Genomic DNA, 26,639 nt, shown 5'->3' on the forward strand with positions numbered 1-26,639 from the left:
GTTTGTTTATATTTGTTGACGTGTTTCTTACTTACATTTCCTGCCATCTCTTGTTCAGATCCCTGCAAAATTAGAAAAAGTCGGTAATGTTAAATAGGGTAAATGTCTTCGTCTGCACGAATGCAAATTCAGTGAAATGTTTATGGCATGCGTAGTGTGATGGGTGTTAATGATGTTACGTTTTCACATCTATGTGATGCTAAGGCTCTATAGTTCTTGGTTTTACAGTGATTCGTTTCTTATAAGGCTTTAAATAACAAGAAACAGCCCGCGATTGCATCTGAATGCTCCAACAAGACTGATAATCCTTTCCACATGTAATGTAAAGCACTCGCCCGTCGTAAGCGTTCCTTTGACATAATTTGCTAGCTTTTTAGGACCATCAAAAAATGACTGAAGCAATGCTTTTACCGAGTAATTGAAATATACGGCTATAGTACATTTTCCGAGGAGCTCGACTACCCAAAAAGTACCTGTTAATCAGTGCAAAATGATCTCTCTCTACGAAATGACATTTGCATCTAGACGAGCTCTCGTCCGCCTTGTAGCGAGGCAAACAAGCGCGCCATCTTGTGAGTTTCGGACGTTTTTGGAGACCTAGATGTGAAGCAATGTTGATTAACGCCTACCTTATCCGAAGTCGGGGAAGAAAAACTACAGAAGTTAGCGTGATTTCAGCAAGAAGACGTGAAGCCGAACTGGGAACTAACCTGCACAACGCACGTGCAACTGTTACTACGCTTTGTTCACGTGATCAGAGCTGTCGACGATTGGTGGTTAAGACAAAAGAAATCATGCTTTCGCTGCTTTCAGCCAGTGAAGACGCTTATATTCTGGATAAGATAAGATGACTGGTTTGGGTTTACGACAATGACACGCGACATGTGGTTACAAAAACAGCTACAGGAATAGAGAGTATTTTCGTGTGGAGTCTATTGTCGCCGGCCGTTTGGCTGGTCGCGTTGTGTTCCGACTTTTAGCCAGGATCTGGTACGTGCTAGACAGTCCAAAACTCTTTTGACATTTGAATCTTGCACGATTAGGGAAACAATTAGGGAAACTTGAAAGCCCCTTATGGTGTAGATACGGTTTCTCTTTTTCAAGCAGCAATTAATCGGCTTTAAGTAGAGTTAAGCCTCCCGACGTCGAAGTTCAGGTAATAATTAGCAGTGTAAAAATAATGATGTTTTTTCCAGTAGTATTTTTGCTATTTTTGTAATTCAAAGGTAACAAAGAAATGAGTAGTATTAAATTAATGCACTCTATTGGACCATTATGAAAACGAAGCGCGTTAAGTTTTGATACCGGCAAACATTCTGGGGTTTCGCCTACGATCTTAACATGGCAGGTGCACTAAATAAATACTGATCGACGTCTTCCATTTTAATTTGCTAAATGAAGTATTTTTGGGGGGAAAATAGGCCATGGCAAATCAATTGTTACCAAGAAAACAAACTTGAAAATGACACGGCTTTACTTGAAGCTAAAAGTTTGCCCCAAATAACTCAATCGCTGACAGAGATAACCATTGTAATGGCTGACCGATTTTACGAAAATTCTGCAATATTGTTTTGTGGTGCCACAACGCATTAGTTCGAAATTCAATATTTTGGGTCGTAACCATGCATCCTTAACTTTACACAGTATTTACTATCCGAAAAAGCTGAGGTAAATTAACTCAAATTTATTGAAAGATAGACTATTTTAATAAGTAATTGTAGAGACCAAGCAAAATCCTTGGCAAAAAAAATTATTGTCGTTGTAGTCCAAAACCACCTTACAGATTTCTCTAAATCTTCGTCCCACGGGGGCCCATTTTACGACTATTTTTCTGACGTTGTGAAAACCTATGATTACAAGCTGTCAGCGTACTTGAATCTTTCTAATTAAATTATTTGCCACGTTTTTGTTCGGTAACAAGTCCCTATTGCATTGGGTAAACAGCTGGGAAAATACATTTATTAACGTAATTGCATATACACTTTACCTTATTTGTAATTGTATCTTGTCCTGTGTGACGTCAGTAAGCTGATTGCGTGACGAGCCCAAATAAAGGTTGGTTAGGAGGCTGATTGACAGGTTCATTCCAAAAAGGAGGAGAATGCTGGAGAGCCTTTAGTCTTTATTCTTTAGTCTTAAATGTTGACTGGATTGAGAAACATTTTGCCAGTTCAAGTTGTACATGTAAATTACATATCCAGGCAACGGAATGTGCAGTGTTCTCTGGGTCGTCACGACGGTCGTCACGACGGTCGTCACGTCAATCGTCGCGTGACGAGGCTTTAAAAAATCGTCTAAGTTTGTCTAAAGCATGTCCACTTCTTCGACAACGTTCTGTCTAATCCATACTAACTCTCTTTCATCTGTTGTCAATTTTTAACGTCTGTCATTCTGTTCTTTCGTCTGCAAAAACGTTCAAAGCTGGTTAGGTTGTTGTTAGTGCGAAGGTGTCATTCTGTGTATTTTGTTGTTCAATCCGGTCAATATTACGGTCTAGCACACATCCTCGTGTCTGAGGTTTGGAATGGTTGTTAATCGTAATATCATTCCAGTCCGCACTCGTGTTTCCTTGACCCAAATAAACCATCCATCTTGGATACTGCAGCAAGGAAAAAAATGCTCATCATTTTAAAATCTTTGACACGAAAATGAAATATTGTAAGAAATTATTGATTCCTTTTGCATATAGAGGTACATCCATTTAAGAGGACAAACGAGTTTTGAACTTAACTCCAGCTGAAAGTTCTGAGGAACTTTTATGTCAATTTGTTTGTCGCTGTTTTGGTAATTGACTTACCTCCGTTTTGTTGTCATTTTGCACGCTCTCGTGTAGACTTGCGGTAATGGTGTAGAGCGTATTGTAGCCCGTATAACGTTTGTGCCAGAGATCAGCCAGAGAACATGACTTGACACAAGTAGAAGTCAAATGGGAACTTGAATATTGAAGTGAATATTAAATTGTCGAATATGGCGGGATAGACCCCTTTGTTTTAAAACGGGATCTGCCGAGGCAAGTTTTGTTAGAACGTTTGTTATGCCAATTGCGTTGTAATCGGTTAACGTAACTTTAGGTTGCGGTTCAAACTCGGTTGTTGACTGTCTTCGATTTACTGGCGAGATTAAGTTGTGATATGTCTCGGGCGTTTTGATTACCGAGTGGTGGTGTTTTAAGCTTTTATTAGTAATTTTGCATGACTCGATGTAGAAACTGAAACGAAAATAATGTTTGGGGTTTTGCGTGGGCGGACTTAAATTTTTGTAAACAACATGACGTCTCGTTTTAAATTTGGAAAGCCGGTTAACGGGTAGTTGACTTTTCATTTACCAAGCTTGGCAAAGACCTGCAATAGATCAAAAGCTCGTCCTTTGGGCTTCAAGAATTGAGCACAATATATTTGTGTTTGTTTAGTTCTTTATTGGAAGCCGATTTATCTGGGACAAAGCCCTATTTTAGATTTTAATATATGCAGGATGAGGGATTTTTACCAGCAATTTGCATGACATTGAATTTTAGAATGCGGGGTTTTTGCCCTGAAAATGAGTCATATAGCAAACAATAAGCAAGGGACCGATTGACTTATGATTCAGCATAAAGCAGATCGGAGAGGCAATTAAATGAGTACAAAATTAAGGAAAACTGCCAAGGGATAAGTACCGAGAGTGAATGTACTTCCTCTGTTACTCAATGGCTCAAGGGCTTATAATCCCTCCACTAATGACGGCGCGTTTTTTTATACAGTGGTGAAGCTTGTGTTGGTGTACACTGCATCTCTTGATATGTGTTGACAGCCAGATAACTAAACCGTTAACAAAGCGGAGAACGTAGACCTTCCTTTTGCATATTAATGAACAACTCGTGTCGGTCAATAAACATGCTTATCAAAGACCATAGCCGTAAACTCATATCGCGATTGTACTCTTGTAATACTTATCTTTGACAACGAAATCTCACTTTATCTCGTGCCGACACTGAATGTACACTTGAATTATATTTTCGTAGTTTATCTCGTACAAATATCCGTGTCACACACTTTGAAGCGGCTGGTCGTGTGTTGACTTGAGTGGTCACATTACTGTCGCGTCAACGTTGTCTTATAATACCTCTTTTTAGCAGTAATTTGGTGGGACAAGTTATTAAAGTATAGACGATCTTTTTTTCTGCGCGAATCATCTAAGGTTTCATTTCGAATTCAGGCGCACGACAGGCTACATGAGTCCTGTCCTCCGAATCGCTAAAGACGTCAATACAGAACTATTGTGTTTGTGGAACGCCACGCGCACACTTGCGTGTTTTCTCGCGTGTGAGTCGCGTAAGTGCTAAACCCAACGCTTCAGTCTTTTTGTTCATCACTTATCGACCAATGACGTCACATTTTTTTATGCATCACGCGAACCGCTGGTTCAGGGTAACGTGGACACTGGCCCGTGGATATTTCTTGGCAAGTATGTGTCAGTTAGTTTCCCATTTGAAGCCAATGTTTAGAAATTTCATTTAACGTATCAAAGCTTGAGTGAAATATGTGCCACTTCTGAACCGTGCAAATCAACTTTAACGTGGTCCGAGATGCAAGATGATGAGCATTTGCTGTATAACTTGGGCAATTATTTTGATTTCGCTCAAGAACACAACTTTGAAGGGATTTGGCTTTGGGGTGTTGAACTGTGGGAACAGCTGAATTTCAGTGGCTTCTCGATTTAGTTGCGACACACTGACTCAGTCCAAGTCCAGCCTAGTTGGAACCTTAAAAGCTAAGATCTATAAAAGCAAGCCTGAAACAAGTATCAAAAAACAGCAATGCAAATACTGTGTTCTTCTATTTACCAGCAAAGCAAACCTTAGCCAGGCGTTGAAAAGATCACAGCCGATTCGAATCACTCGCTAGTAGCACGTAGTTTGTTTACATCAAACGAGCACGCGATTGCAAATATTCGTGCTTTTAGCTGCTTAGAACACTATATGTAGAAGATTTGCACCTTCACAAAGAAGTTTCTTTGTGTGAAGTTTGAAGGCAAATATAGATATTTTATTTTTCATCTTTGGAAATTGTCTCCCGGCATATCAACTCCACTCTAAACAAATCGTGGTTTATAGAGTGAATCCTTTCTTGTTAACCATAAACCAAGGAAATTAAATCAACAGGAAAATGCTACGCTTTATCATTATGATATTATAACTGCCAGTAAAACTTCGGGTATCCAGTCACTCCTTACTTTGTGTTCTGAATAAAATCACCTACAGCCAACGAAGAGTAATACATATAAAAAAGGGTAATTTTAGCAATAAATAAGGGTTGAATGTCGGCTAATGAAATCGTTCAAGCTATTGAAGGGGTCGAACGCGCACTAATAATCTTTGTTTGCTATTCGTAGTACTAAAGCATATGCCCAAAAACACATGACAACGTGAACTAGGAAAGAAAGCAAATTTATTTACATCTTGAATATGAGATACATTATTATAAATATTAAGATTGCTGCATCCACATCAGGCTCCTGTAGTAGAAAAATTTAAACAAAGTTTAACATGTAAAGTGAATCAGTATTTTTGTTTTCTAGCATTGTCGGTATTGATTAAATTCTCACTACTGTGCTTATTAGCAATTATAATTATGCAAACTGAGCAAAAGATAAGTACTGTCATGTTTCTGTAACAAAACCGCACAAAGATCGTTGATAGAAAAATCCCCCCAAAAAATTTATGGGAGCCTGTACCTTCCCTCTAAACATGGCAATGCTTTCTGAAGTCAATGCGTTTTTTTTTCCATTAGCCTTGTAATGCTTGATATTTGTCACGTAATCGTTCGGGTTCATTTGAAGTTCCAGTAAGTAAGGATTCTGGCTAATTTTTTTTTAATTTGATATATGTTTTCAACACTACCACCCCAGGGATTTTTTCCTTGCGAACACTTTTAAAAAGCTGAAGAGATTTAGGATGTTTTGTAATTTTTGCCTGAAATTGTCTTGCGTTTAGTTTTAATCATCTACTGTACAGTAAAATCAGGCTGGTACACTACAGCATTTGTTGTTAAAGTCATATTCTGGCTCGAAAGAAAGGTAACAAAAGTTTGTAACTACCCACCTGAGGATCTCCTGGATCTCCTTCGTATAATATCGGGCAAGCAACACCTCTGTAACAGGACATTAAAAACACTAGAGTCATTTATTTTTTAAATTTGTCACTATCTCGCGACATAGCGGATGAAAAAGAGGGAGACTCCCTTCCACACCTACCAAGACCACAGTGAGAATAATGATCGTCAATAACCTGGTTATAGAAGTTTTTTTCTCTTTCGATCAAATAAGAAGAAAACAGAAAGAAAACCTTTGGGACCAGGAATGCTTTTCTGTATTTTTTAAAAACTTTTTCGTTATTCTACTTTGCATCACAAGTAAATTCAGAAAAGAAAAGTGTAATTGGGAATCTTTGAGTTGATGCAAACACACAATTTACAACTGCCCCCACTTATAAGTAAATAAATAACAATAAATAACTTAATTTAAGTGCCAAATGTATTAGGAACACTGTAAATAAATAAACAAATATTGCAAATAGAACTTAAACTATTAAGATTCCCAACTGGCAGGAGGCTGACCAGTTGGCTATTTACACAACGCGGTCGAGGAGTTGAATTCGGGACATTTCAAAACCAGCACCCTTAACCACTCGGCCATGCGCCACCTTCACATCCTGTTTTAGGTCCTTGAGACTTTTAAATAGGCGTTTGCAGCTGCACCTTTTCAACAGAGTTTTTGTTTTATATGTTGCCAAACAATGCACTGTAGTTTATAACCATTGTGTATGCATCTCTTACACTACTGGGCTGTGTCGCCCTTCGGGATCAGAGCATTGATGAATCCTTCTTCCTGATTTTGTCCAGCCTGGCAACGGATCGTCCTCCTAAACAACAACAACAAAAAGATATTGCATTTAATTCTTAAAAGAGCCATTGTTAAGGCAATGTACAGGTAAAAAGTTAGTAACTTTGGTGTATATTTATTCTAAAAGTTAGATAACTCACAGACAGTGCCGCTTTGGAATTACCACCAGGTTTTTGTCACAAACAACTAATGATTATTATCTAGACCACTCGCCTCTGTTTCATTTTGTGCCAGTGCTAGGGCTACAAGTTCTTCTTCTTCTTCATCTTCCTCCTCTTCTTCTTCCTCTTCTTCTTCCTCTTCTTCTTCCTCTTCTTCTTCCTCTTCTTCTTCCTTTTTCGCGTTTTCTTCCGTTTCGTCGTCCTCTTCCCCTTCCGTTTCCTCTTCTGGCTGTTTTCCGCTCAGCCTGACAATGGAACTATGTTAGTAAGGGGAATGCATGACAAATATTTATGGTGAATAGAACGTTAACGGATATTTTAAGCCTTAAATGATAAATAATGTGATGCTTGCTCCAACAAAACCGCCTTTGAACAACCGAGAATGAATTTAAATTTAACTTCCAAGACAGGGTCTCTATCTCATCTTGTATTTAAAGGACAGCATTTCAGGTATTGACTTGGGTTTAGAACTATTTTCTTCTTGCCCGAAAAAGTATTCTGTTTGAAGGAAGTGTTGTTTGTAGTATCATTATGACATATAAATCTTTAAATGTAAAAGAGGAAGCAAAGTTGCAAAGAAATGTTTCTCTTTTTTGCATACAACATGCGATCAAAAACACCTTCAGTTAAGAAATCAGGCACAGCTTTAGAATATGATCAGATTAGACATAGCAGACAAACTATCACGTCGAGTCAACGATTTCCGGGTTCTTGATTCAGAAGTATCTCAAAAGGTTATGAAGTACGTCCAACCTTTGGGATAACGGTTGACAATCGTGGCTTCGTCTCTGAAGGTCTTACCATTAGGGACCTTCTTAATGACCAAAAGGTTTTTAACACTGGCAGTACAATGGCTCTGCTCGTATGTTACATTTTGGTACATCTCTTTTCCTTTCTTTTCAAAACAGTAGCGTGAACTTTCAGCTGTCTTACAAATTGTCTTTTGAGAAATTCTGTTAATGATAAGAAAAATTGATGAAACTAGATTTTTGCGTTCGTAGGTTAGAGATAAACTTAAATGTCTTCGGCGTTGCTGTCGTGGTTGGTTAAATGCCCTGTTATCTTACCCGGTGCTTAGACAAGAAAACTGTTCCTCGAGAATGCCTTCATCCTCGTCTGATGAACTTAATTTTCCTTTGTCCTGGAATCCAAAAAAATAAGATGTGAAATTGTTTAGATCTTGATAGTTGTCAATGAGTTGAGAAATGAATTTGAACAAAATATGCTAAGAAAATGTTAATGTTGACCTAATTTGAAAATCAGTACCTCGTTTGAAGAAAGAACTCAACTTTGCTGATGATTTAACGAACCTATTAAGTGAAATTATGCAGATGGATTATGCTAATACTGCTTATTTGGTGGGACAATAGGAATTTGGTTCTCTCTTTTAGACACTAAATGGGTCTAAACTGAAAACTCCATTTACTGTCGACCGAATTAGATTTGACTTTTCACACAAAATAGGATTAAACTAAAATGGTTTTATTAGAGACCTTACGCATACACGACGGCAACGGCGAGGACAAGGCCTACTAGTAACTGTATATTTCACTTCACAATTTCGCAGTTATCTACAATCCTGGTCGGCAAAAGTCCTGAAATACTTTGAACTTTTGCCATCACATGGTATTTCTGTCCACCCTCCCCTCCCCACCCCCAACACAATTTTGATGTTAATTCATCCAATGTAGACCCACTATTCCAACATTACTTTGGGAGAGTAGGAGAAGGCTCGGAAAGCTGAATGTCTTCCCACTTTAAAATAATGAATCACCAGTTGTCATTTTGTCAAGTGTTCCCAGGACATTTTGCCAGGGTTGTAGATCTATTTATTGTGTCTATCTGTATAAAAGCTGACCCTGTCGACTGTGCTGCAAATGCGTTCAGTTCCAAAATAGAAATTGGAAAAATTAGCCGTAGTGGTCCACGTTGTCCAAAAACTTGTAAATTGATCATACCACGTTTTTGATTTACAAAGGACGGCTACGAAATGTACAAAGTTACATAATGCTCGAGCAGATCCATCTTTGTGCTCATTAAGTTTTATGTCGTTGTAGTCGCCGTCATGTTTTGTGCAAGGTCTCTATTATCTTATGAAAACAGCGGAGTGTTTGACGTCTTACCTTCTCGTCTTTATCTGCCATCTGAAATTAGAAAGTTTTTCGAGATTATGACAGCAAAAACCTATTTATAATTATTGCAATTTATTATAGTCTAGTAACTGAAGACTGCATGGCGAAAGTAAATATGAAACTCGAAAGAAAGGTAACAAAAGTTTGTAACTACCCACCTGAGGATCTCCTGGATCTCCTTCGTAAAATATCGCGCAAGCAACACCCCTGTAACAGGACAGTAAAAACACTAGAGTCATTTATTTTTTTAAATTTGTTACTATCTCGCGACATAGCGGATGAAAAAGAGGTAGACTCCCTTCCACACCTACCAAGACCACAGTGAGAATAATGATTGTCAATAACCTGGTTATAGAAGTTTTTTCTCCCTCAATCAAATAAGAAGAAAACAGAAAGAAAACCTTTGGGACCAGGGAAGGCTTTTTTGTATTTTTTTTTTTTAATTTTTTCGTTATTCCACTTTGCATCACAAGTAAATTCAGAAAAGAAAAGTGTGATTGGGAATCTTTGAGTTGATACAGACACACAATTTCCAACTGCCCCCCACTTATAAATAAATAAAATTAAATAACTTAATTTAAGTGCTAAATGTATCAGGAACACCGTAAATAAATAAACAAATATTGCAAACAGAACTTAAACTATTAAGAATCCCAACTTGTGGGAGGCTGACCAGTTGGCTGTTTACACAACGCGGTCACGCGAGGAGTTGAATTCGGGACTACAGAGTTTTCAGATTTCAAATCCAACACCCTTGACCACTCGGCCATGAGCCTCCTTCACATCCTGATCCGTGTTAGGTCCTTGAGACTTTTAAATCGGCGTTTCCAGCGGCACCTTTTCAACAGAGTTTTCGTTTTATATGTTGCCAAACAATGCACTGTAGTTTATAATCAGTGTATGCATCTCTTACACTACTGGGCTGTGTCGCCCTCCGGGATCAGAACATTGATGAATCCTTTTTCCTGATTTTGTCCAGCCTGGCAACGGATCGTCCTCCTAAACAAAAAAAGAAACATATTACATTTAATTCTTGAAAAAGCCATTGTTAGGGCAATGTACAGGTAAAAAGTTAGTAACTTTGGTGTATATTTATTCTAACTAACAGATAGTGCCGCTTTGGAATTACCACCATGTTTTTGTCACAAACTACTAATGATTATTATCTAAACCACTCGCCTCTGTTTCATTTTGTGCCAGTGCTAGAGCTACAAGCTCTTCTTCTTCTTCATCTTCTTCCTCTTCTTCTTCCTTTTTCGCGTCTTCTTCCGTTTCGTCGTCCTCTTCCCCTTCCGCTTGCTCTTCTGGCTGTTTTGCGCTCAGCCTGACAATGGAACTATGTTAGTGAGGGGAATGCATGACAAATATTTGTGGTGAATAGAACGTTAACAGATATTTTAAACCTTAAATGATAAATAATGTGATGCTTGCTGCAACAAAACCACCTTTGAACAACCGAGAATGAATTTAAATTTAACTTCCTAGACAGGGTCTCTTTATTTCATCTTGTATTTAAAGGACAGCATTTCAGGTATTGACTTGGGTTTATAGCTATTTTCATCTTGCCCGAAAAAGTATTCTGTTTGCAGGAAGTGTTGTTTGTAGTATCATTATGACATATAAATCTTTAAATGTAGGAGAGAAAGCAAAGTTGCGAAGAAATGTTTTTGGTTTTCATACAACATGCGATCAAAAACACCTTCAGTTAAGAAATCAGGCACAGCTTTAGAATATGATCAGATTAGACATAGGAGACAAACTATCACGTCGAGTCAACAATTTCCGGGTTCTTGATTGAGAAGTATCACAAAAGGTCATGAAGTACTTCCAACCTTTGGGATAACGGTTGACAATCGTGGCTTCGACTCTGAAGGTCTTACCATTAGGGACCTTCATAATGAGCAAATCACACCAGCTAAGGCAATGAGAACGTCGCTAAGCGAAAGGTTTTTAACACTGGCAGTACAATGGCTCTGCTCGTATGTTACATTTTGGTAAATCTCTTTTCCTTTCTTTACAAAACAGTAACGTGAACTTTCAGCTGTCTTACAAATTGTCTTTTGAGAAACTTTGTTAATGATAAGAAAAATTGATGAAACTAGATTTTTGCGTTCCTAGGTTAGAGATAAGCTCAAATGTCTTCGGCGTTGCTGTCGTGGTTGGTTAAATGCCCTGTTGTCTTACCCGGTGCTTAGACAAGAAAACTGTTCGTCGAGAATGCCTTCATCCTCGTCTGATGAACTTAATTCTCCTTTGTCCTGGAATCCAAAAAAATAAAATGTTAAATTGTTTAGATCTTGATAGTTGTCAATGAGTTGAGAAATGAATCTGAACAAAATATGCTAAGAAGATGTTAATGTTGACCTAATTTGAAAATCAGTACCTCGTTTGAAGAAAGAACTCAACTTTGCTGATGATTGAACGACCCTATTTAGTGAAATTATGCAGATGGATATGCTAATACTGCTTATTTGGTGGGACAATAGGAGTTTGGTCCTCTCTGTAAGACACTAAATGGGGTCTAAACTGAAAACTCCATTTACTGTCGACCGAACTAGATTTGACATTTCACGCAAAATAGGATTAAACTAAAATGGTTGTTAGAGACCTTACGCATACACGACGGCAACGGCGAGGACAACGCCTACTAGTAACTGTACATTTTACCTCACAATTTCGCAGTTATCTACAATCCTGGTCGGCAAAAGTCCTGAAATACTTTGAACTTTTGCCATCACATGGTATTTCTGTCCACCCTCCCCTCCCCACCCCCAACACAGTTTTGATGTTAATTCATCCAATGTAGACCCACTATTCCAACATTACTTTGGGAGAGTAGGAGAAGGCTCGGAAAGCTGAATGTCTTCCCACTTCAAAATAATGAATCATCAGTTGTCATTTTGTGAAGTGTTCCCAGGACATTTTGCCAGGATTGTAGATCTATTTATTGTGTCTATCTGTATAAAAGCTGACCCTGTCGCGTGTGCTGCAAATGCGTTCAGTTCCAAAATAGAAATTGGAAAAATTAGCCGCAGTGGTCCACGTTGTCCAAAAACTTGTAAATTGATCATACCACGTTTTTGATTTACAAAGGACGGCTACGAAATGTACAAAGTTACATAATGCTCGAGCAGATCCATCTTTGTGCTCATTAAGTTTTATGTCGTTGTAGTCGCCGTCATGTTTTGTGCAAGGTCTCTATTATCTTATGAAAACAGCGGAGTGTTTGACGTCTTACCTTCTCGTCTTTATCTGCCATCTGAAATTAGAAAGTTTTTCGAGATTATGACAGCAAAAACCTATTTATAATTATTGCAATTTATTATAGTCTAGTAACTGAAGACTGCATGGCGAAAGTAAATATGAAACTCGAAAGAAAGGTAACAAAAGTTTGTAACTACCCACCTGAGGATCTCCTGGATCTCCATCGTAAAATATCGCGCAAGCAACACCCCTGTAACAGGACAGTAAAAACACTAGAGTCATTTATTTTTTTAAATTTGTTACTATCTCGCGACATAGCGGATGAAAAAGAGGTAGACTCCCTTCCACACCTACCAAGACCACAGTGAGAATAATGATTGTCAATAACCTGGTTATAGAAGTTTTTTCTCCCTCAATCAAATAAGAAGAAAACAGAAAGAAAACCTTTGGGACCAGGGAAGGCTTTTTTGTATTTTTTTTTTTAATTTTTTCGTTATTCCACTTTGCATCACAAGTAAATTCAGAAAAGAAAAGTGTGATTGGGAATCTTTGAGTTGATACAGACACACAATTTCCAACTGCTCCCCACTTATAAATAAATAAAATTAAATAACTTAATTTAAGTGCTAAATGTATCAGGAACACCGTAAATAAATAAACAAATATTGCAAATAGAACTTAAACTATTAAGAATCCCAACTTGTGGGAGGCTGACCAGTTGGCTGTTTACACAACGCGGTCACGCGAGGAGTTGAATTCGGGACTACAGAGTTTTCAGATTTCAAATCCAACACCCTTGACCACTCGGCCATGAGCCTCCTTCACATCCTGATCCGTGTTAGGTCCTTGAGACTTTTAAATCGGCGTTTCCAGCGGCACCTTTTCAACAGAGTTTTCGTTTTATATGTTGCCAAACAATGCACTGTAGTTTATAATCAGTGTATGCATCTCTTACACTACTGGGCTGTGTCGCCCTCCGGGATCAGAACATTGATGAATCCTTTTTCCTGATTTTGTCCAGCCTGGCAACGGATCGTCCTCCTAAACAAAAAAAGAAACATATTACATTTAATTCTTGAAAGAGCCATTGTTAGGGCAATGTACAGGTAAAAAGTTAGTAACTTTGGTGTATATTTATTCTAACTAACAGATAGTGCCGCTTTGGAATTACCACCATGTTTTTGTCACAAACTACTAATGATTATTATCTAAACCACTCGCCTCTGTTTCATTTTGTGCCAGTGCTAGAGCTACAAGTTCTTCTTCTTCTTCATCTGTCTCCTCTTCTTCTTCCTCTTCTTCTTCCTTTTTCGCGTCTTCTTCCGTTTCGTCGTCCTCTTCCCCTTCCGCTTGCTCTTCTGGCTGTTTTGCGCTCAGCCTGACAATGGAACTATGTTAGTGAGGGGAATGCATGACAAATATTTGTGGTGAATAGAACGTTAACAGATATTTTAAACCTGAAATGATAAATAATGTGATGCTTGCTGCAACAAAACCACCTTTGAACAACCGAGAATGAATTTAAATTTAACTTCCTAGACAGGGTCTCTTTATTTCATCTTGTATTTAAAGGACAGCATTTCAGGTATTGACTTGGGTTTATAGCTATTTTCATCTTGCCCGAAAAAGTATTCTGTTTGCAGGAAGTGTTGTTTGTAGTATCATTATGACATATAAATCTTTAAATATAGGAGAGAAAGCAAAGTTGCGAAGAAATGTTTTTGGTTTTCTTATAACATGCGATCAAAAACACCTTCAGTTAAGAAATCAGGCACAGCTTTAGAATATGATCAGATTAGACATAGGAGACAAACTATCACGTCGAGTCAACAATTTCCGGGTTCTTGATTGAGAAGTATCACAAAAGGTCATGAAGTACTTCCAACCTTTGGGATAACGGTTGACAATCGTGGCTTCGACTCTGAAGGTCTTACCATTAGGGACCTTCATAATGAGCAAATCACACCAGCTAAGGCAATGAGAACGTCGCTAAGCGAAAGGTTTTTAACACTGGCAGTACAATGGCTCTGCTCGTATGTTACATTTTGGTAAATCTCTTTTCCTTTCTTTACAAAACAGTAACGTGAACTTTCAGCTGTCTTACAAATTGTCTTTTGAGAAACTTTGTTAATGATAAGAAAAATTGATGAAACTAGATTTTTGCGTTCCTAGGTTAGAGATAAGCTCAAATGTCTTCGGCGTTGCTGTCGTGGTTGGTTAAATGCCCTGTTGTCTTACCCGGTGCTTAGACAAGAAAACTGTTCGTCGAGAATGCCTTCATCCTCGTCTGATGAACTTAATTCTCCTTTGTCCTGGAATCCAAAAAAATAAAATGTTAAATTGTTTAGATCTTGATAGTTGTCAATGAGTTGAGAAATGAATCTGAACAAAATATGCTAAGAAGATGTTAATGTTGACCTAATTTGAAAATCAGTACCTCGTTTGAAGAAAGAACTCAACTTTGCTGATGATTGAACGACCCTATTTAGTGAAATTATGCAGATGGATATGCTAATACTGCTTATTTGGTGGGACAATAGGAGTTTGGTCCTCTCTGTAAGACACTAAATGGGGTCTAAACTGAAAACTCCATTTACTGTCGACCGAACTAGATTTGACATTTCACGCAAAATAGGATTAAACTAAAATGGTTGTTAGAGACCTTACGCATACACGACGGCAACGGCGAGGACAACGCCTACTAGTAACTGTACATTTTACCTCACAATTTCGCAGTTATCTACAATCCTGGTCGGCAAAAGTCCTGAAATACTTTGAACTTTTGCCATCACATGGTATTTCTGTCCACCCTCCCCTCCCCACCCCCAACACAGTTTTGATGTTAATTCATCCAATGTAGACCCACTATTCCAACATTACTTTGGGAGAGTAGGAGAAGGCTCGGAAAGCTGAATGTCTTCCCACTTCAAAATAATGAATCATCAGTTGTCATTTTGTGAAGTGTTCCCAGGACATTTTGCCAGGATTGTAGATCTATTTATTGTGTCTATCTGTATAAAAGCTGACCCTGTCGCGTGTGCTGCAAATGCGTTCAGTTCCAAAATAGAAATTGGAAAAATTAGCCGCAGTGGTCCACGTTGTCCAAAAACTTGTAAATTGATCATACCACGTTTTTGATTTACAAAGGACGGCTACGAAATGTACAAAGTTACATAATGCTCGAGCAGATCCATCTTTGTGCTCATTAAGTTTTATGTCGTTGTAGTCGCCGTCATGTTTTGTGCAAGGTCTCTATTATCTTATGAAAACAGCGGAGTGTTTGACGTCTTACCTTCTCGTCTTTATCTGCCATCTGAAATTAGAAAGTTTTTCGAGATTATGACAGCAAAAACCTATTTATAATTATTGCAATTTATTATAGTCTAGTAACTGAAGACTGCATGGCGAAAGTAAATATGAAACTCGAAAGAAAGGTAACAAAAGTTTGTAACTACCCACCTGAGGATCTCCTGGATCTCCATCGTAAAATATCGCGCAAGCAACACCCCTGTAACAGGACAGTAAAAACACTAGAGTCATTTATTTTTTTAAATTTGTTACTATCTCGCGACATAGCGGATGAAAAAGAGGTAGACTCCCTTCCACACCTACCAAGACCACAGTGAGAATAATGATTGTCAATAACCTGGTTATAGAAGTTTTTTCTCCCTCAATCAAATAAGAAGAAAACAGAAAGAAAACCTTTGGGACCAGGGAAGGCTTTTTTGTATTTTTTTTTTTAATTTTTTCGTTATTCCACTTTGCATCACAAGTAAATTCAGAAAAGAAAAGTGTGATTGGGAATCTTTGAGTTGATACAGACACACAATTTCCAACTGCTCCCCACTTATAAATAAATAAAATTAAATAACTTAATTTAAGTGCTAAATGTATCAGGAACACCGTAAATAAATAAACAAATATTGCAAATAGAACTTAAACTATTAAGAATCCCAACTTGTGGGAGGCTGACCAGTTGGCTGTTTACACAACGCGGTCACGCGAGGAGTTGAATTCGGGACTACAGAGTTTTCAGATTTCAAATCCAACACCCTTGACCACTCGGCCATGAGCCTCCTTCACATCCTGATCCGTGTTAGGTCCTTGAGACTTTTAAATCGGCGTTTCCAGCGGCACCTTTTCAACAGAGTTTTCGTTTTATATGTTGCCAAACAATGCACTGTAGTTTATAATCAGTGTATGCATCTCTTACACTACTGGGCTGTGTCGCCCTCCGGGATCAGAACATTGATGAATCCTTTTTCCTGATTTTGTCCAGCCTGGCAACGGATCGTCCTCCTAAACAAAAAAAGAAACATATTACATTTAATTCTTGAAAGAGCCATTGTTAGGGCAATGTACAGGTAAAAAGTTAGTAACTTTGGTGTATATTTATTCTAACTAACAGATAGTGCCGCTTTGGAATTACCACCATGTTTTTGTCACAAACTACTAATGATTATTATCTAAACCACTCGCCTCTGTTTCATTTTGTGCCAGTGCTAGAGCTACAAGTTCTTCTTCTTCTTCATCTGTCTCCTCTTCTTCTTCCTCTTCTTCTTCCTTTTTCGCGTCTTCTTCCGTTTCGTCGTCCTCTTCCCCTTCCGCTTGCTCTTCTGGCTGTTTTGCGCTCAGCCTGACAATGGAACTATGTTAGTGAGGGGAATGCATGACAAATATTTGTGGTGAATAGAACGTTAACAGATATTTTAAACCTGAAATGATAAATAATGTGATGCTTGCTGCAACAAAACCACCTTTGAACAACCGAGAATGAATTTAAATTTAACTTCCTAGACAGGGTCTCTTTATTTCATCTTGTATTTAAAGGACAGCATTTCAGGTATTGACTTGGGTTTATAGCTATTTTCATCTTGCCCGAAAAAGTATTCTGTTTGCAGGAAGTGTTGTTTGTAGTATCATTATGACATATAAATCTTTAAATATAGGAGAGAAAGCAAAGTTGCGAAGAAATGTTTTTGGTTTTCTTATAACATGCGATCAAAAACACCTTCAGTTAAGAAATCAGGCACAGCTTTAGAATATGATCAGATTAGACATAGGAGACAAACTATCACGTCGAGTCAACAATTTCCGGGTTCTTGATTGAGAAGTATCACAAAAGGTCATGAAGTACTTCCAACCTTTGGGATAACGGTTGACAATCGTGGCTTCGACTCTGAAGGTCTTACCATTAGGGACCTTCATAATGAGCAAATCACACCAGCTAAGGCAATGAGAACGTCGCTAAGCGAAAGGTTTTTAACACTGGCAGTACAATGGCTCTGCTCGTATGTTACATTTTGGTAAATCTCTTTTCCTTTCTTTACAAAACAGTAACGTGAACTTTCAGCTGTCTTACAAATTGTCTTTTGAGAAACTTTGTTAATGATAAGAAAAATTGATGAAACTAGATTTTTGCGTTCCTAGGTTAGAGATAAGCTCAAATGTCTTCGGCGTTGCTGTCGTGGTTGGTTAAATGCCCTGTTGTCTTACCCGGTGCTTAGACAAGAAAACTGTTCGTCGAGAATGCCTTCATCCTCGTCTGATGAACTTAATTCTCCTTTGTCCTGGAATCCAAAAAAATAAAATGTTAAATTGTTTAGATCTTGATAGTTGTCAATGAGTTGAGAAATGAATCTGAACAAAATATGCTAAGAAGATGTTAATGTTGACCTAATTTGAAAATCAGTACCTCGTTTGAAGAAAGAACTCAACTTTGCTGATGATTGAACGACCCTATTTAGTGAAATTATGCAGATGGATATGCTAATACTGCTTATTTGGTGGGACAATAGGAGTTTGGTCCTCTCTGTAAGACACTAAATGGGGTCTAAACTGAAAACTCCATTTACTGTCGACCGAACTAGATTTGACATTTCACGCAAAATAGGATTAAACTAAAATGGTTGTTAGAGACCTTACGCATACACGACGGCAACGGCGAGGACAACGCCTACTAGTAACTGTACATTTTACCTCACAATTTCGCAGTTATCTACAATCCTGGTCGGCAAAAGTCCTGAAATACTTTGAACTTTTGCCATCACATGGTATTTCTGTCCACCCTCCCCTCCCCACCCCCAACACAGTTTTGATGTTAATTCATCCAATGTAGACCCACTATTCCAACATTACTTTGGGAGAGTAGGAGGGGGCTCGGAAAGCTGAATGTCTTCCCACTTCAAAATAATGAATCATCAGTTGTCATTTTGTGAAGTGTTCCCAGGACATTTTGCCAGGGTTGTAGATCTATTTATTGTGTCTATCTGTATAAAAGCTGGCCCTGTCGAGTGTGCTGCAAATGCGTTCAGTTCCAAAATAGAAATTGGAAAAATTAGCCGCAGTGGTTCACGTTGTCCAGAAACTTGTAAATTGATCATACCACGTTTTTGATTTACAAAGGACGGCTACGAAATGTACAAAGTTACATAATGCTCGTGCAGATCCATCTTTCTGCTCATTAAGTTTTATGTCGTTGTAGTCGCCGTCATGTTTTGTGCAAGGTCTCTATTATCTTATGAAAACAGCGGGGTGTTTGACGTCTTACCTTCTTGTCTTTATCTGCCATCTGAAATTAGAAAGTTTTTCGAGATTATGACAGCAAAAACCTATTTATAATTATTGTAATTTATTATAGTCTAGTAACTGAAGACTGCATGGCGAAAATAATTATGAAACTCACACAGTTACAATATGGCTAGGAAAGCCGCACTATCAAACTCGGTACACGTAAGCGTGCATTTTAATTCAGTGATAGACGGTCGTGGCCAGAGTAAGGTTAACTTCGTATACACCGCAAGGGAAATATGTTTCTCGTTGCGCGAGTGTTCGACGTCGCACAATACTCCTAAGCTGGCGACCAAAATTCAAAAATTAGTCACCAAGTTGCCGACCAGAACTCTTTGGATTTTGTATATCTTACCTTAATGTATTTTGCCCGTAAATAAAGCTTTTAAGGTATATAAATCGGTGCTTACGATGAGGTCTGTTAAGCAAAATCGTCACGAATGCAACGAAGCAAACAGGTCAACATCCGCCTTCTTGGATTTTCCAAACGTTACGTTCTATATTGTGAAATGAAATGTCCCTTTTGCTAACAATGCATATTGCGGGCTCAAAACAGTCCCTACTTTTCCGACCGGTTTTTAATTACTGGGTTGCCGCAGGCGAACCCAGTCATAAAATGCGAACGGGGCTGTCTCCTACGTCGAAAAATGACTAAATTGCGCAATCGCTACCCAGAAGATAATGCGTGTGTGCTTTGTTTCCTTCGCGCCTTTCGAACGAGAGAAGAACCTATTCTTGGTCGACCAGAAGACTGTTTAGGCTGCCAGTTTTTAGAGTGGAAACTTCAGGAAATACTCCTGGTTGCTCCATGCTACAGAAGTAAACCAGAAATAACCATAGTGCTGATGGGCCGCTTGACTCGTGTGCAGACTCTTTTAAGTAAAATCGTTATACGCCTTACAATTCCACATTTAAAATGGAGGCAGTCATTTTGCCTAAACAACAAGTACATCAACGAGAAAGGTAACTGCTTGAGTTTAACACATCAACATTGACAAAACCTTCAGCTTTTCCTTGATTCTTGCATATTTTTTCCTATCTTCTATTTTGCAGAAATTTCACTGTGTATAACATTTAACTGAACCTAAGATGCACCATTGTAATATCTAGGTTTCCATGCAACATATACAATTTACCATTTCCTTTTTCCAATTTTGAAATATTCACTATCATAAATGCAACCCAGTTACGCTTCCTAAAGCGTCTTGTTTTTGAAAAAAAAAATGGCTCTTAACTTTTTGGACTTGGCGACCACTTTAGAAAATTTAGGAGCAAGATGGCTCCTTGAAAAAAAGTTAATTTCGTGCCCTGTTTTATGTAGCGAGAGGCAACCTTGATATGTTGCCAAGCGAATCAAATGTACACCTCTATTTATCACAATACAAAGACCGATGGATCATCGGAATGCTTCATAGCCCGAGTAATGTTTTAGAATGACAAGGATTTTGTTTTGAATTATTAAGGCTGAATAGAAGGACTTGGCTGTATAATACATTAGTATGATTTTGTGTATTGTAATTCTATACCACAGCCTCTTAAGGTGTAGCTGAGTAATTTGTAAAGAGAATCATATCTATGTCTTAAGATAAACGAAGAAAGCATACCGGTCCGTAATCTGTGAGAAGAACCGTTTATCTATAGCTTCGTGATGGGAGTCCCAAGAAATGTCCACTTTAGATTACCTCTGATTACACGTGCACTTACGATTGAGCATGCGTTATAACCAAGCACGTGGCAGGCCTAAAAGGCGAACCAGCTTTTAAAAACACGTCTAGTTTATTCAGCGTTAGGAAGACTGGCTAACAGAGGAATTTGGCCAATATCCGGTCATCTTGACCTCACACATAGTCAATAAACCATGAGTATGGAACAAGTGCGAAGAACAGAAACTAAATTTCGTATCAGATGTCCACAGTTAGGATCATGGATATAGAAAGAGAGAAAGTAGAAATTGCAATTCTAATTATCAAAGGAATTATCAAATCGAAATCACTCATTCATTGTCGTCATTGCGGTTTACTTTTCTGTGGAAGGGCATATTTGCTGTCACCTCCGACTCTTAACTTAATTGTCACGATAGGCGAAACCTTTCAAAACAAACCAAACTGTGTTCATAACAGCTTCTAGAACTAGCTGACCGCAAATTGTGTTCGGTAACAGTCAAATATTGTTATGGCGGAAAATAATAACTGCAGTGGCACTTTGTTTTGTTTGTTTGTTTGTTCTAAAAAGAACACACAAAATCGCCACTTGCTTCACTAGACTGAGTAGGACTTCATATCACTTTGATCGCCATATAATAGTGTTTATATTTAAAGCATTTCCGTAAGTAAAGATATTAATCAAGTGATGACAGTCATTGAATAGTGAACAAAAGGATAATTATGTATCACATTGTTGTGTAGATTACTCAAGCCATTATTGCAAATTACAATTGGTGTCAGTCTGTAATTAATCATCTGTAAATGTACGTAATAAGCTAGTAAGTCTAAAACGTGATGTTGTGTATGGCTTAGTATTGCAGTTGCATGGCAAGATTATTAGAGGTTTGCAAAAAGTTAGGTAAACATGGCATGTTTTGAGATAGGCAAAATTGTTATTTCTACGCCTTATTACCGCCAACACACACATGCAGCGAGGCGCGTGCGTTTAATTACGGAAATACTTAACGCTTCCTAAACATGTTAAGGTATTGCTTGAGCAGTTCACACCTTGTGAAATGTTGTGTTGTTGACTACCAATGTATACGGAGACCGGGTTATGCTTTCGAAGTTCTTAAACGAGTCTTGAAAGACTTGTTATTATAACACCAAATTTGATATGCTTGTTTTGATTTTTAATTTTAAACCTGGAGATCTTTGTACATGATAACTGTGATGCTTCACTGGAAGCCTTGCACCTTGATAACAGCTGTTAATACAGCCGAAGCTATTGCCCTCAGTCAGTTTCCCCTCAGTCCTTTCCCTCATTCAGTTTGATTCCTTCGACAAAACTGAGTGGCGGTCTCGAATAAGTTTACCACAATGACTACTTTGCAACCAGCGATCGTTACGAAGGTTGTTTCTCCTTGCGTGTGCTACGTCTAGGATTTCCCGCGGGTAGTATTCGCCTTGTTCATTTTTAGTGTGAGAAACCACCGAAAAGTGAGTCTGGAAGTTGTGTTTGGTTGAATTTGGCGACGAATTCTCGTTATGTTCTTTTGAACCATGGCGGCCGCAAAAGCGACGGTGTTGAACTTATTTTGTTTCTTTTGAAAGGTATAAATGTACAATCGAGAGTAACTACTGGCTGTCGAACAGTATTTCATTAGTTTGGTTATATTAGGGTCTTACCTTGCTTTAAGCTTCCTTTGTAATTCAGTGTTCTCGCCCGAAGTGTAAAACGTTCGCGCTAGGCCAAACTGGAAAGGGACTGAAAAGATGGTTGGATATTTCTGCTCAATGCGAGTACCCAGTTTGCATTTCGCGCGTAGCCCGTCATTTTCGCGGAAAGTGCGTAGCATGTCGTCAGTCAAAAAGGACATCGTCGCAAATGTAGCCCACTTGTTTGTAATAAGCTTGAAGATTTAACTCTAACGGTAACCCGTGCACCATATTTAGAAAGAGCGGAGCTGTATCCATTTCGGGGCTTTCCTCGCTGTTTGCATTATCGTTGTTGGGGTGAAGGATGTTGTTAACGTAGTGTCGAGTAACGTCTGTTACGGTCGTGCTTCATTTACGCTTGGCAAGTTCTAAGTGTCCTTGTCAAACGTCTCGGTGCTCTTGGTGTTTGGAACAGAATGAATTGTTTCATCCTTTTGATTTGATATGACGATTATTGGTGACGCAAACTAACAACTGAAAAAGAAAGGTTTTTGTTGGACAAATGTTGTCAAACTAATGCCAAGTTAAACTTGACTATCTAAAGAAATCAACTTTACCTTCTCGTCTACTGCGTCGGTTCTCTTAAGGTTTGCGTCTGTGGCTTATTGAAATACATTTTCCGGCCTGTGATTACGTACGTTTGAAATAACATCTTGATCGTGGTGGTCTTTTTCTTAGCAATGTAGACGGTAGCATTAGCAGTTCCATCGAATCTCGAATCGATGTCACAAGTACATGATGCGGAAAAAGAACCAGATTATCGTGAGAATATTCGCTAGTGAAACCAGCTTTCTTCAGTTGGAATCAGGCACGAAACAGGCACGAATCATGCGGTGAATCGGATGATGCGGTCCAAAAGGTCCTCTCCTGATTGGTTCACTCGGTATTTTTCGTGCTCTATTTGGGGTTATGAATAACCCCATATTGGATTTCCTTTTGTCTTTAGCCCTCTGCCGCTGTCATTCAGTTTCTAGAGTGCAGCTATTTATTTAGATTAGATAACCAGATTGGCATATCCTCATACAAACTTAGCCAATACCATCATGCTGTTGCCATCAGTAAAGGAAGCATTTGAAACTAAACCCGAAAATAGATACAAAAAGTAATGCGGGATAGTGTTCTACGACCTTGATCTCTGTTGATAAATTGTTAATTAAAGATAGATTAGATTATTCGGGATTATTCACCACTTTTGAATGACGAGTGGAAACCAAGATAAACCAAAGTGAAAGAGTCGTTCTAGCATTGACATTAATCTGTCGACAAATATGCTATTTTTCTTTAATAGTTTTCTTTCCAGTCTAGGGCACAGTCATTGGTGCGTGTTGTTAAAATGCTAATCTCTGACAATTTCGTTCCGTTCACTTCACAGGAAGACAATTGTTAATAACCTTGTGAACGTAGTAAGAGACCATGAATTTAATAAACTTATCTTCATTTGTGTACTTGTTTATTAATAATGTACATTAATGTTATTTCAAGAGTGGGCTTCCTGTGAAGTAGCTTTTCAGCTAAGCGGAGCGGTCACTTAATTACTTAGATATCCAGCTACAGGAGAATAGAACTTCAGATAAGCAACAAGTAGTGCATTTCTCTAGATAGGTGTCAAAAGATGGGGTTAGGCTTTGGTGGCAAAACTGTTGGCTGTTTTGACAGCTGTCGTCGCTGGTCATGTGGATTCCACACTCGCAAGTTAATCCAGCTTTCCGAGTTCGATTGTTGGGTTCAATTTCTCTTTTTTTTTTTTTCTTCGTCTCTTTTTATTCCACTTTACTTGAATGAAAAAAGAGGTCTTCATGGTATGCGTGCAACTCAATTGAAATTGACAGGTCTACCAGGCACTGAACAGTAACGTGATTCCAATCAGACAAATACTTGCACGGGAGCAAATTTTCTTTGACAAATTATTTTCTCTTGTTTTCTGGTCCGAAATTTCATTAGACCGCGAGCAGTCTCTCTTTTCCTCGAAAATCCGTGGGGAAAAATGCAAAACAAGTAAGTGTACGAGCGTGACTGTGAGCGTGATGTGCGACGCCTGCGCTCCTAGAAGCCCCGCTCGCACGTCACGCTCACAGTCACGCTCACACACTTGCTTGTTTTGCGTTCTTCCCCACGGCTTTTCGAGGAAAAGGGAGACTGCTCGCAGTCTAAAACTTCATTTGACAAGTTTTCTTTGCATTTGGGAACAATGTCAGGTGTTGGACATTGGAGCAGCTACTGGGTCCAGGGCGTTAGCGTGCAGCCTTGACAGCACAAAACACGCACGATCGAAAGGTCTGGGGACTAACTTTATTCACATCGAGGAAAAGGTTGTTGTTATTCATCGTGGTAGATGCAATAATAAAGTGTATTATCGTTTGTCTCACGAAGTAGTCACTGAGATGTAGATCGCGACGTTTCGACTGCTTACTGCCAGTCTTCTTCAGGCGATAAGGTCGACTGATATCACGGTATCATTTATATCACAAAGGTCGGCTGTGATTGGTGCATTTCGATCCTCCTATTGTTCCATTGTTCGGGCGAGTAGCTGTTCCCTCAGTGGTCCGCTGTTGTACTGTTCTCCTGTTGTTGTGTTTCTTGATCGTGGGTATCCATGCTTCAGGAATGTCAATTCCACTATCCCTGTTGATGTTGTTAGGGTGAAGTCTTCTGTGAATAGCTTCCTTGACCCTACGTGTGTACCAGTGAGGATCTCGATCAATAAACTTGACTTGACTGCTGACTCAATGTCAGCGCTAATTGATTCCGGACCGTACCAGCTTTGCATACGACCTGTCTGCTTTCTTGGCTAACGTATTATCTCCTCTTGCGAACTTCACAGTGAAGAACTCAACTGACTTCGCCTCCACCATCGCCAGTGAAGAGATCCAGGACCACGAGATCATGGTGTCTTTCGACGTAGAGTCACTGTTTACCAACGTACCGATCGAGGGCGCCGTACAAGCCGCGCTACAAAAAATGGAGAACGACGCAGGCCTGGCTGACCGCACGACACTTACACCAGTTCAAATCGCGGACCTCTTGGATTTCGTATTAAGATCTACGTACTTCCAGTACAACGGATCGATTTACGAACAACGACACGGTGCAGCCATGGGGAGCCCTGTATCCGCGGTTATTGCTAATCTCTACATGGAGATATTTGAAGAACAAGCAGTAGAGTCCGCACCTTGCAAGCCTAAGATCTGGAAAGGCTACGTAGATGACACTTTCACCATCCTGGATCGGGATAGAGTTGACGTCTTCCTGCAACACCTGAACAGTCAACAACCATCAATCCGTTTCACTATGGAGATCGAGAACAACAACAAGATCGCCTTTCTCGACACGTCAGTTTACAGAGAACCTAATGGCCGCCTTACCACCAGTGTCTACAGGAAACCAACACATACTGATCAGTACCTAGCGTATGATTCACACCACCCTCAGTCAGTAAAGCGCGGTATTGTGAAGTGTCTGTACGACCGGGCTAAACGTCTCGTCACCAAACCATCAGTAATCGCTGGAGAGAAGAACCATCTGTCATCTGTACTTGTTTCTAACGGATATCCCTCCTCTTTTGTACAGAAGATCACAAAGGCACGAACAACTCCAAGAAGAGAGCCTGTCGCGGAATTTAAATCCACCGCCGGTTTACCTTATGTCCAAGGAGTTTCGGAGTCTCTCCGCCGCTGCCTAGAACAACAAGGCATTCGCACCGTCTTTAAGTCTGACACGACACTTCGGTCACACTTAGTGCGACCAAAGGACACCGTCAACCCGGCTAAACAAGATGGTATTGTCTACAGGATTCCCTGTGAGTGTGGCAAAGTCTACATCGGGGAAACAGGGAGATCTATGCAGGAGAGGATCAAAGAACACGACAGGGATATACGACTCGCCCGTACCCAGACCTCCGCCGTTTCTGAACACACCCACCAGACCGGCCACTATCCTATCTGGAATGAGGTCAAGTTTATTGATCGAGATCCTCACTGGTACACACGTAGGGTCAAGGAAGCTATTCACATAAGACTTCATCCTAACAACATCAACAGGGATAGTGGAATTGACATTCCTGAAGCATGGATACCCACGATCAAGAAACACAACAACAGGAGAACAGTACAGCAGCGGACCACCGAGGGAACAGCTACTCGCCGGAACAATGGAACAATAGGAGGATCGAAATGCACCAATCACAGCCGACCTTTGTGATATAAATGATACCGTGATATCAGTCGACCTTATCGCCTGAAGAAGACTGGCAGTAAGCAGTCGAAACGTCGCGATCTACATCTCAGTGACTACATCGTGAGACAAACGATAATACACTTTATTATTTTATTCAC

General features: G+C 39.2%; 2 protein-coding genes and 2 long non-coding RNA genes across 12 annotated transcripts in view; 1 reads left to right on the forward strand and 3 right to left on the reverse strand.

The window, feature by feature from the left end:
- The window catches only part of LOC145466017 (uncharacterized), a 160,354-nt gene that overhangs the window by 78,892 nt on the left and 54,823 nt on the right, over positions 1 to 26,639 (forward strand). The window lies entirely within an intron of this gene.
- Positions 1 to 26,639, reverse strand: part of LOC145466012 (uncharacterized) — a 64,568-nt gene that overhangs the window by 34,995 nt on the left and 2,934 nt on the right. The gene's annotated exons all lie outside the window — the stretch shown is intronic.
- The window catches only part of LOC145466006 (uncharacterized), a 77,868-nt gene continuing 51,330 nt past the window's right edge, over positions 102 to 26,639 (reverse strand). The window contains exon 6 of the transcript XR_014041763.1: positions 102 to 473. The gene's annotated coding sequence lies outside the window, so the exon portion shown is untranslated. The remainder of the gene's footprint in view (positions 474 to 26,639) is intronic.
- LOC145465971 (uncharacterized) lies at positions 2,452 to 23,313 on the reverse strand. Of its 2 annotated transcripts, XM_081449747.1 has the most exons (24): positions 22,866 to 23,313; positions 22,279 to 22,782; positions 18,927 to 18,947; positions 17,873 to 17,946; positions 16,856 to 17,012; positions 16,590 to 16,675; positions 15,836 to 15,884; positions 15,669 to 15,689; positions 14,615 to 14,688; positions 13,598 to 13,754; positions 13,332 to 13,417; positions 12,578 to 12,626; positions 12,411 to 12,431; positions 11,357 to 11,430; positions 10,352 to 10,496; positions 10,086 to 10,171; positions 9,331 to 9,379; positions 9,164 to 9,184; positions 8,108 to 8,181; positions 7,093 to 7,285; positions 6,813 to 6,898; positions 6,080 to 6,128; positions 2,798 to 5,493; positions 2,452 to 2,599 (listed from the first exon to the last, which is right to left on the reverse strand). In XM_081449747.1, exons 3-23 carry the CDS (start codon positions 18,945 to 18,947, stop codon positions 5,431 to 5,433), a joined length of 1,635 nt encoding a protein of 544 aa, XP_081305873.1. In that variant the 5' UTR covers positions 22,279 to 22,782; positions 22,866 to 23,313; the 3' UTR covers positions 2,452 to 2,599; positions 2,798 to 5,430. The 2 variants fall into 2 exon arrangements, with proteins under 2 accessions (XP_081305873.1, XP_081305872.1); XM_081449746.1 differs by having other exon boundaries at positions 2,452 to 5,493; positions 18,927 to 22,782.

This window comes from Orbicella franksi, chromosome 13, assembly GCF_964199315.1.
Source record: "Orbicella franksi chromosome 13, jaOrbFran1.1, whole genome shotgun sequence".
In the NCBI taxonomy this organism is placed as follows: domain Eukaryota; kingdom Metazoa; phylum Cnidaria; class Anthozoa; order Scleractinia; family Merulinidae; genus Orbicella; species Orbicella franksi.